The 11,699-nt window shown below is 29.2% G+C and overlaps 5 protein-coding genes across 5 annotated transcripts; 4 read left to right on the top strand and 1 right to left on the bottom strand.

The window, feature by feature from the left end:
* Window positions 1–414: 414 nt before the first annotated feature.
* Window positions 415–597, bottom strand: ATP18 (F1F0 ATP synthase subunit i; the record flags this gene model as incomplete). The annotated part of the gene is made up of 1 exon (XM_046081385.1): window positions 415–597. One exon carries the CDS (start codon window positions 595–597, stop codon window positions 415–417), a length of 183 nt encoding a protein of 60 aa, XP_045933978.1.
* An 857-nt stretch (window positions 598–1,454) lies between these two features.
* On the top strand, window positions 1,455–2,504 carry DAL2 (allantoicase; the record flags this gene model as incomplete). The annotated part of the gene is made up of 1 exon (XM_046078905.1): window positions 1,455–2,504. One exon carries the CDS (start codon window positions 1,455–1,457, stop codon window positions 2,502–2,504), a length of 1,050 nt encoding a protein of 349 aa, XP_045933977.1.
* Window positions 2,505–2,793: 289 nt separating this feature from the next.
* Window positions 2,794–3,867, top strand: EFM3 (protein-lysine N-methyltransferase; the record flags this gene model as incomplete). The annotated part of the gene is made up of 1 exon (XM_046078906.1): window positions 2,794–3,867. One exon carries the CDS (start codon window positions 2,794–2,796, stop codon window positions 3,865–3,867), a length of 1,074 nt encoding a protein of 357 aa, XP_045933976.1.
* A 2,203-nt stretch (window positions 3,868–6,070) lies between these two features.
* Window positions 6,071–6,295, top strand: SCDLUD_004359 (uncharacterized protein; the record flags this gene model as incomplete). The annotated part of the gene is made up of 1 exon (XM_046076730.1): window positions 6,071–6,295. One exon carries the CDS (start codon window positions 6,071–6,073, stop codon window positions 6,293–6,295), a length of 225 nt encoding a protein of 74 aa, XP_045933975.1.
* A 1,392-nt stretch (window positions 6,296–7,687) lies between these two features.
* TDA9 (Tda9p) lies at window positions 7,688–11,551 on the top strand (the record flags this gene model as incomplete). Its single annotated transcript, XM_046078907.1, has 1 exon — window positions 7,688–11,551. The coding sequence occupies one exon, from the start codon at window positions 7,688–7,690 to the stop codon at window positions 11,549–11,551; it is 3,864 nt and encodes a 1,287-aa protein (XP_045933974.1).
* Window positions 11,552–11,699: the final 148 nt, after the last annotated feature.

Here is an 11,699-nt window from a genome sequence, read left to right as displayed (position 1 = left end):
CTAAAGGATATTTTACAAGGAAGACATATTATAGATTTCCTACATAACACCTGAATAGGGAAAAAGTTTTTGATTTTTTCTCCAAAACAGCAGTTGAAGCAAAAATGGTTTGACACATCCGTATTCTATGAACATGAAAAATGGTTATATTTTTCTTATTATAAAAATAATAGAAATATTATTAGAAAAGTTCTCACAATCAGAAAACACAAACAAAGGCCATCAACACCATTTATTTAACTTAAATACTTCTCCTTTACTTCTTTTTTGGAATATATGTTTGTAAATATATAATAATCAACCACATAAAAATAATGTAATAAAAAAACTTTTTTTTTTTTTTTTTCTTTTTTTTTTTTTTAATTTAAAAAATCATTGTTTGATGAAGATAAAATTAATTTCTCATAGAACAACTTAATTTTTCAATTCAACCAACTTTTCACCTCTTTGGAATCTTGGATTTCTTGGATCATTAATGAATTCAGCGGAATTGGCGGAAGCAGTGGCAGCCTTACCAACCAACCAGTAGACAGCAGCACCAGTGGCAAAGAATGGCCAGTAATATTTAACTAAAGGGAAAGAGTATCTTTTAAACATTGCTTTTGATACGAGTATGGTTATATGAAGTGGTTGTTAGTTGGTTAGTTGGAACGTTGAAAAGCGCAGGAACGAATATTGGAAAAGATGCAAAAAAAAAAAAACAATCAAAATACCATCAAAGAAGAGAAAAAACAAAAATAAGGTAGATAGAACACTAAGCGAGATTTTTTATTTATTTATTTATTTATTTTTTTTCTTCTTCTTTTGGTTGTCGTTTTTCTTCTTCGTCTTTTATTTTTTATTTTTTTTTTATTTTTATTTTGGTATGATATCATTGGGTCGTAGGGAGTGACATGCAAGATGTCCGAGTAGTGTATGGACTGAAGGCAAAAGAGACCGAAAGGACAACAGAAATACCGTGTGGTAGAAATGAATCACATATTCTGATAAATGACTTTTTTTTTTATGTTGGGACATTGCGCAAACTTGCATTAAAAAAAAGTCAAAAGCACATTTTGCTCTTTTTCTTTTTTACATTTTCCACTACCAACAACAATCTCATATCAAACGGAGATCACCGAGTATATTGATCGTATATCACATATTTCAATTACAAAGATACCTTGACAATATCTAACTCAAAATAGAAACTTACAAAACTTTTTTTATTTTTTAATTTTTTTTTTTTTTTTCTCTTTTTTTTATTCCTATCTTCTTTCTTTCTTATCTGTATATAAACCAAGCAAATCCATTATATAACATGTAATACCTTTTGCTCTTTTTTTTTTTTTTATTTCTTTTTCCTTTCTTTTTCTTTTTCTTCTTTTATCAAAGTCATATCTCAAAAAAAAAATAAAAGCAACAAGAACAAAAAAGGAGGCAAAAGAAATAGTTAAAACCAAATCCCGAAAATCATGACAACTACTACTAAGGTAACCGCTTTTGATAAAAACCAACAAAAGGTCTTTGATGACATAATTATAAATAAATACAACGCGGTAGACATAATCGCTGAAAGATTGGGTGGTGAAATTGTCGCAGTAAGCAATGAATGGTTTGCCAAAGCCGAAAATTTGATCAAACCCAACAAGCCCATAAGAGATGCTACCAGGTTTGTATATCAAGGCGCATGGTATGATGGATGGGAAACAAGAAGACATAATAGTAATGAATATGATTATGTTATTTTTAAAATAGGTGTTAGTAGTGCTTCCATCATTGGTTGTGAAATTGACACTGCATTTTTTGATGGTAATCATGCTCCTTATATTAGTGTAGAGGCTTTATACAATACCAATGAAGGCAAGGACGCAGTAATTGAAGAAAATAATCCTGGGTGGGAAGAAGTTATTGGGAAAATGGAATGTGGTCCTAGCCAAAAACAATTCTTCCTAAGGGATAATGGCTTGACATTAAATAAATATACCCATGTAAAATTAAAGATGTATCCAGACGGTGGTATTGCCAGATTCAGATTATATGGGAAAGTCATTTTACCTGAATTGAATAGCGACAATGTTAACACTGTAACCGACTTGTGTAATGTTTGTAATGGAGCTGTTGCTATTAAATGCTCTGATGAACATTTTGGTACTATGAAAAATTTAATTTTACCTGGTAGAGGTTGTGATATGAGTGATGGGTGGGAGACTAAAAGGTCTAGAATTCCAAATCATGTAGATTGGTCTATAATTAAATTGGGCCGAAAAACTAGTTATATTGATCATATTGTAGTTGATACTGCTCACTTCAGAGGTAATTTCCCTCAATCCATTAAGGTTTACGGTGCTTTGCAATATAATGGTAACGATGATACCAATTGGATTGAATTAGTTCCCCAAAGTAAAACTGGTCCAGATAAAGAACATTTATATCAAATTAAAAAGAATTTGGCTATTAATTATATTAAATTGGTTATTATTCCAGATGGTGGTGTTAAAAGAATTAGAGTATTTGGGTATTGATTAACATATATATAGTATTAGTAATATATTCAATTTTATATACATCTATGTCTATATATCTTTTAATAGGCGTGTTTTAATTGAATTGATCTTACAAAAAAAATTTTTTTTCGATTGATATTTAAAGTAGTATTTTTTTTTTTTTTTTTTTTTTTGTTTTATTTATGCAATACAATTTAATCAAAAAAAAAAAAAAAAAAAAAAAAAAAAAAAAATTACATGTACATATACACACATATACAATAGACAAGAAACTTGGTCATATTTTTATCCTTTCAAAAACAACTTAATGAACTTATTTGAAGTAGATATCATCAATAAATTTAACCAAAGATATCCGTTCCAAAATTTCATAAAATATTGTTGTGGTGCCGATAGAAATACAACAGAAAAACTAAGGTTAACAACTTTTATAAATGAAGTTTACAGCAACAATGATAACACCAACAAGTATTACATAAAACAAATTATGAATGAAATGTTAAAGTACCTTGACACTTTTATTAATACCACTTCCAATACTAATGACAGCCGTGTGTGTTTCCTAGATGAACCTGAGAGTTTCCAAGAATGGTTATATGAACAGTATATTGAGTACTTAAATATTCAATATGATCCAAATCTAGAAGATATAATAACGTACACTTTCTCTGTTGGTAACAATATTAATAGCACTGGATTACAAATAAAAATAAGAGAGAAACCTAATATAATAAGTTCGGAAAATACTACTGGTTTGAAAACATGGGAGGCAGCATTATATTTGACATATTATTTGTGCAAGAGTTTTCCTAACGATAATAACATTAAAACAAGCAATAATGAAACGATGAATGTATTAGAGTTGGGTTGTGGTACAGGTGTGGTTGGCATAAGTTATTACAAACTATACGCTAAGTACTGGGCAAATTGCAATGCTCATTTAACAGATGGTTCAGATTTTGTAATTAATGAAGTATTGCCATATAATTGTAAACTAAATGATTGTACTAACGAAAATGTACACCACTATCAAATGGATTGGAGTGAGCCCTATTTACGGTATATTTATGATGATAAAAAGATTGATTTAATTTTGGGTGCAGATATTACATTTGACGATGAATGTATTTACTATTTGACTTATTGTCTGAAAGAATTATTCCACAACAATGCCAAAAATGGTTGTTATGCCTTGATATCTGCCACCATAAGAAAGGAAACCACTATTGAATATTTTATTCAAAGGTGCAAAGAATTGGGTTTGCAGGTCGAATTAGTGAGTTCTTGTAGTAATGATGATAATGATGGATTCATTAAAGATGTATTATTTAAACCTTTAACTGCGCCTATTCGTATTTATAAAGTGTCTTATTACATTTAAGCCTGATAATCAGATGAAAATGTAAATTAAAGGACGTGGCTCTATATATATATATATATATTTATCGTTTATATAATGTGATTTAAAATATATAGATGATGATTAACTATGAATATTGTGCACTGTGTATAGTTTTCTGAGAAGGTGTCAGGAAATGGAACGAGGAAAAAAAAAAAAAAAAAAAAAAAATTAAAAAATACCAACAACATTTTGTATATTTTTGTACTACACGACAGACACAAAACATACGATATTTAATTTTGAATATTAGTTTTTTAATTAGTAATATTCAGTAATATCAATTTTTTTTCTTTTTTAAATTTATTTTCGGATTTTTATTTTTACACTACAAGGTAAATACGAAGAAATGTAAAAAAAAAAAAAACACATAGTAAAAGTAAAATGAATATTCTAATACAAAATCCATCGCAACAAGAATGTTTTGGTGATAAAAATGTTTTACGAATAGTTGACAAATTGTGTAAAAATATAAAATTACTAGAGGAGCAGTATTCGTATTGTGAAATAGAATTAAATAGCATGGCTGCAAAGTTTAAATTAACTTTGGGTGAAAATGAAGCATTAAAAAAGGAAAATGATTTGTTAAAAAAAAAAATAATGATTTAATAAGGGAAAAGCAAACTCTGGGAAACTTGGTAGAAGAAAACAAAAAGACTATACAAGAATTAGAAAATGGTATTATTGCAAAAGAAGAGAAAATTAAAGGATTGTTACTGTTACCTGTGATAGAACGTAACATTTCTAGTGATTTCTGTAGTAGTATTAGTTGTCCTAGTAATAGTAAAAATGGAAATATGTCTACTTCTGCAATTAGCACCGGTTTTAACGGCACTAGTATTAATTCAAAAAAAATAGGTTTTAACACATTACTAAGTTTAAGCGCAGTGAAAAAAGAAATAACACAGCAACTGTATTTACAGAAGCAAAAAATCAATGCCAAAGGCTACAGTAATATTAATGGTAGTGATATGATGGGAAGAAAAAAAGAAATGGAGGATATAAAGGTAGGAGAAGAAGAAGGAGAAAGAGAAGAAGAAAGAGAAGGAGAAAGAGAAGAAGAAGAAGAAGAAGAAGAAGATGATGATAACTATCATTCTGTACTTAACGCACTTTATGCCGAGATAGATTAGCAGCAGGGAAAAACAAAAAAAAAAAAAGAATTAATCGAAAATGAATAAATAGCAATAACATTTTTAATAGTTAATAGGAAATAAGTTTGTCAGTCATATGGTTCAATAATATTTTTTTTTCGGATAATACTGACAAAAGGCTTGTTCAACAAGGAAAAAAAAAAAAAATACATATATTATATATTATATATATATATATATATATTTTTATAAACGACATTGTTTTTCTTTATTTTTTTAGTGCGATAAAAGATCTACGTATTATTTTATATTGTTTATGGTTTAATAAATAAGCAGATCAAAAAATATATAAGCTTTTACGTGTGGCAGCAAATAATACAGGTGATGTTGTAGTTCGTTATTTTGACTCTTGTATTTTTCAGTGTGTAGTTAAAAAATTAATAATAATAATTAACAAGCGCATTAATCCGAATTAAAAAGTAAGAGAGGAAAACTTTATACACTTATAAACAATGCCAGGCTTTATTCACCAAGATTCAGAAAAAATACGAGAAACAAATTATCAGTCTACAATTGAATATAGTACGTATTATCTTGCAAGGGTGAACCAAAGCACTGCGTAGTTTCTAACGCATCAAAAATAAATTATAGGCGGGTTAGTAGCGTTTATCACTTTCGCAAGTTTTAATTTATTTATAACTTTTTATCTCATTGCACATTTTCGTAAAAAAAAATTGTGTTCATTTTTTAAATAACTTAGCAACCCTGACTGATTCTTAGCCGCTATTAATAGTAATAACTTGTATAAATAAAAAAAAAGGAGAATCTCACCAGATTTTTGTTTTTTACTTTTATTTTAACCATAGACTTTTATATATATATATGCAGAAATGTTCAACTACTTCATTTTCAATTCTTACTTTTATATATATGCTTTTAATTTTTCTTTGTTCTCCTTTGAAACACCTAGTGTAGTAAGTGTTAATCCAAAACTAATTGTTCCTTTCCAAGACGAAATAGATATGCTCCATATCACAACCTCTTAATTTAGACAGAACCGTAAAGATATATAGACATACCAAAAAACAAATATGGCTTTAAGAAATTACATGTACAGCAAACACAAACATCTGGATCCCAATATTATTTTGATAGCTGGAAGTTCTAATATTAATAATTCTAACACCGTTGAAAAGAGAGTGGGAAACAACAATGATAACAATGATGCCCATAGTAATGATACAGCTACGACAAGAAAGGAGAAAACAAAAAATGGTGGTGGCACAACATCTATAAATAATCTTAATGAAAATTAAATGGAAAAGAGAAAAATAAAAATAAAATAAAAATAAAAATAAATTAAAAAATAAAAATAAAAATAAAAAATTAATGTTTTAATATAGGTCACCAAATTGACGTATTTTACTGGTAACAATTATTTATTGGCTTATTTTTAATTATTAAGTCTTTTTGTTCATCGCTGTTGCTGGTGGGAAAGTTTGATGCATTTATAATTTTATTTTGCCTTATGGTTCTGGTTATCTTACGCTTTTATAGTTACCCAAATATACACTATCACGCCTCCCCACCCCTTAATTTATAGATTCTTTTTTGTGAAAAAACCAAAGATTTGAACCAAGTGTAAAAGACGGGGGGAATGCCTTTTTTTTTTTCTTCATTCTTCTTTATCTAAGATATAATTATTTAACAAATTATAAAAAAAAAAAATAAAATATATATATATATTTTTTTTAACAGATGTAAACTTCTTGAAAAGAAAGTTATACAAGAATAAAGACGATTTGTTTGCAAACTCTGACACTCGAATCTCATTACTATATAAAAAAACTTATATTTACATTCCATTCGAGTTCTTAATGTTTACAATGGATTGATATATAAAATAACGCACCATCAATCTGCCCCTACATAGAAATAGAATTTATCACGTTCAGAAATGTCAAAATTTATCAATTTTTATTGTTAGTATTACATAACCATAAAAATAATCATTTCAAACGTACTGTCAAATAATTCGGGGCATATATCTTTTTAGACAAAGGTTACTTTTTTTAGTATTTTTTAAGTAGAAAAAGGAATGTACTTGGTAAGTAAATGATAATTACAAGCATTTCATTTGGACAATTAACTTTCCTTCTTTTTATACTTTTTTTTTTTAATTTTTTTATATGTTGTTGATATTTTATTTTTATTTTTCTTCATTCGTTTCATTTACCTCTGCTTTTCTTTATCTACGTGGATTACTATGTGATTATGATTTATAACCGCTGATGAAAAACAGAATATAAAAAAAAAGAGGGCTTTTTTTTTTCTTTTTTTTTTCCTTTTTTTTTTATTGGTGATCAGTCATTCCGTATCAAGTGATGTTTATCACTTATGATACCCGGATACAAAGATCTAATTTCAATATCTCAAATAATAAAAATAAAAAAAAATAAAAAAAAAATAAAAAAAAAATAAAAAAAAATAAAAAAAAAGGCTCTGTAAAAAAGATAACCTTTCGAAATGGCCTTTATTATAATTTTTTATTTGTTCTTTTCTTTTTTTTTCCGCTCCTGCTACTACTAATCGTTGTCACTAACACTACACTCAAAAAAAAAAAAAAAAATAAAAAAAAATTAAAAAAAAAAAAGGCAACAATAAAAAAAAAGGCCTTTATTTTTATAAGATTTAAACATTATCTTTAAATGTTATCTAGTACTACTGCCACTCCTGATAGTAATAATAATAATAATAATAATAATAATAATAATAACAATAACAGTAATCACAATAACATCACTGCTTCTCCTACTCCTACCAATTATACTTTACCAAAATTAGATATTGCACAACCAATTATGATGAAACCAAATGAACAGCAAACTATTACTTCTCTTAGTACTGATAATAATATAACAAACCAAGAAACTGATAAGGAAAATAAAAGTAATTTATTAATACCAAAAAAATCTAGGGCTATTAGAACTACTAAACCTAGACCATACCTGTGCTCTATATGCACTAGGGGTTTTGTTAGAAAAGAACACTTAAAAAGACATTCTTTAGCTCATACTAATGAAAAACCATTCAAGTGTTTATTCTGTGGTAGGTGTTTTGCCCGAAAGGATTTAGTATTAAGACATCAAAGAGTTATACATTCCAGTTTAATGTCCACCACGGATGATCAGGAGAATAATTCTGATATCTCCACTAATCTTACATCCAATGCTGTAAAGAATTCTAGCTCAATAAATGATGCCAATATTGTGAAGATCGAAGGAAACACACAAAATATTTTACCAGCTAATAATAATATTCAGACGGACAAAGAGCTTATAAAAGAGCAAACACATGTTACTGTTCCTCTTCAGATAAAGAAAAGACCAAGACATGCTTCATTTAGCGCTAGCAGTGAGGTCACTTACACCCATAGTAAAGAAGCTGATATAATTCAACAGAAAATAGCTAAACAAAACAATTCAACTAACGAAGTACCTCACCAAGTCGGGTTTTCCACTCCACAAATCTCATTTCAAGAACTAATAGATGCCATACCGGAATTGCAATTGAATAATTGTGCTACTGCTAACATTACGGATATGAATACAATAGCCCCTAATAATACTACAGCGGCCAGCACCAACAACCATCCCACCACAGATTTACCCGAGGGATTTATTTCTTTATTAAACTTAACCGAGTATTACAATGCTAATGGGTCTATTAATAGTGCTGCTAATAATAATAATATCACCACCACCACAAACACTACGGATATTAGTAACAATGCAACTGCTAATAACACAAGTGAAGTTCCTTATAAGTTAAACACCCCATTTTTACTGAATTCCCCCAGTTTAAGCAATTTATTATTGATGAACGGTGGTACCAATGGATTCACACCAAACCAAAATGCTTATCTCATTGGAAATAATAACAGTATTTATAACATCAATAATACTACTAAGGATGATACAAATGGCAATAAAAACATGAATTTAAGTACGAGTGAAGATGAATTAGATTATTTCAACTATAAATCTAACAACAACACTAATAATGGCGATACCAATACCTCAAATGCTTTATATCACATTCCTCCCAATACTACTAATAATAACACAGCTACCACTAACCAACATTGGTTGGCTGACTTTATTTATTCTAATTTTGAAGACGATTTAGAATTGGATTTATCTCATTTCAATGATATCGGGTTTGATGAATTATATAACGAGGCTAATAACAATTCCATCAGCATTAATAGCAATGCTATCCCTAGGAACAACTTGTCTGGTTCCAATATGATAAATTTACGCAATAATTCTAGCGCACCCACAACAACCTCAACAATACCCACCACTACACCCAGCTCACCAATTAACAGTATACCCACAAAAAATAATGGTAATTCTAAACAAGTTCCAAATTTTTTCAGATCCAGACAAATGGATTTGTTCAAAAAACAGTTGATGCTCTTTAATTCGCAACCAGAAAAACACACTACTGCCAATAATTTCAAAAATACTAGCAACACCATTTTTGGTATTACTTCGGATGATTTACCCATCAACACTCTTCAATTTTCCTCTGCTCGCTTGCACTTATTTACTCACGAATTAAGACAGGAAATATTACAAGCACACCACTTAACAGACAGCCAATTTCCCACTGTTGAAGAATTAAATCAATATGTTAATTTCTATAACACAGAATTTCACCCGTACTTTGATTTTATCCATTTGTATTCTATTCAGCCTAGTTTGGAAAACCATTCATTGCTAACGAGTATTGCATGCATCGGCTCCTTATATAATTTCCATTTATTCCATGGGATGCAGTTATTTAGTATTAGTAGACATCACATTAGACAATTGTTGGAAAAAATAAGCGAAAACGAAAAGGAATTTATTCCACTATGGATTATTCAATCAATGGTCATGTTGACCTTTGTGGAAACTTTCCACAATGACATTAATATTACCTCAAACGTGGAGACCCATTTGAAAACTTTAATTAAAATTGTACACAAGAAACAACTAAATGTTCCCTTGGAAAAACTGATTAATCCTCCAATTAAGTTTGGCAATACTACTAATATTAATAAAAAGGATATTGACGAAATTTTTCAATATTTTATTAAGGCGCAGTCCAGAATAAGAACATGTCACACTATATTGTGTATATCTAATTTGTTTACATCATTGGTTGGGTTAGAAGATTGTTGCTTGCATAGCATTGATTTGAAAAAGAGTGGTGTTCCCTGCTATCAACAAGACCTGTATCATGTTTCCAACAGCAAAGAATGGTATTTTTTATTGACTGCTAAGTACAAGATAAATTTGGATTCCAAATTTTCATTAGTAGAGTTATCTAACGGTGGGGACGTTTATGCACACTGTTTAATAGATTTAACCACCACAGCTGGTGATGGCAGCACCAATGTGTCTAACGCCAATAATAAAGAGGAAGATTTACTACATATAAGCGCACCGAATTCTGCGGTTAATACTAATACAAATACTATTAGTTTCAACGGCATCAACCATTATTTGCCGTTGCACCATTTTGCATCATTTAAAAATATTTCATATTTTACGCTACTTTCCATGTTGATATCTATTCATGAAAAGATCGGGATTGAAAGAAGTAAGAAATACGATGATTTTCAGTGGTTGTTTAATTCTGTTCCCATAATAAATCAATTATTACATAGCTGGGAGACTTTGTACACCAGGAATGGGGGCATACTGGTGGAAGAGGGTAATAATAACCATAATGGTGGGTATAAAAATATTTCTTTGATCAACAATAGTCCCAAGATGAAGTTGATTTTACCCTTATTGAATTTTGCCAAAATTAGGAAGTGTTTAAATTTGGTACCTATAATGAACGCAATTTGGTTGAAGGATTGGGAAACTTTAAATAGAGTAATGGATGAGTTTATTGTGGTAGAAAGCAATGTTGTCCCCATTATAAACAGCAATAGTAATGCTTTACTAAATATTAAATTTAATTTGCTAAGAGATGCAGCTCAGTATTCCATATCCACCATCAAATTATGGATTGATATAGTTTCCATTATGCAAAACGCCAGAAAAACATCGATGAATACCCCGATATTTGCAATTACGTGTATTTTTACGTCGATAATTGTGCTATCAGTATATTTACAAAAAATCGAAAGTGTTATTGTGAGCAGCCAACTTTTCCCACAAGCGGATCGCCAGCTGTGGTTACAAAGTGAGATTGTATTGAAGAAATTGGAACAGCATTTATTGCCAAAGGGTTATAATATGGAATCATATGCCGAGTTTCTGAGATTGCAAGCCAATGGGGCACTAGATGTGGAACCGTTGGATGATGAATTGGCCATTAAAGCGACTATGAATACCAATACACCTATTGAGGAAACATTCAAGGTCATTAAAAAAGCTAGGCTAAGTTCGAGAACATTATATTTGGGTGTTAGAATATTAGCTGATGCTCCAATTTGGCCTATTGCCTTGTTATTTGCACAGGCGTTACAGGCTAGGTCTATACATATAAATAAAAATAGGGAAAAGTGATTTTTTGATTTTTTTTTTTTTTTTTTTTTTTTTTTTTTTGATTTTTTTATTTTTTTATTTTTTTATTTTTTTTTTTTGTTCTTTTTTAATAAACTATGTAAAATTATTTTTGGAAATAATGTCATTATTTAATAAGCTTTAAGGCGAA

The sequence above is a fragment of the Saccharomycodes ludwigii genome, chromosome V (genome assembly GCF_020623625.1).
Source record: "Saccharomycodes ludwigii strain NBRC 1722 chromosome V, whole genome shotgun sequence".
Taxonomy (NCBI): Eukaryota; Fungi; Ascomycota; class Saccharomycetes; order Saccharomycodales; family Saccharomycodaceae; genus Saccharomycodes; species Saccharomycodes ludwigii.
Note: the sequence above shows the minus strand (reverse complement) of the source record. Positions and strands in the feature narration are given on the sequence as shown.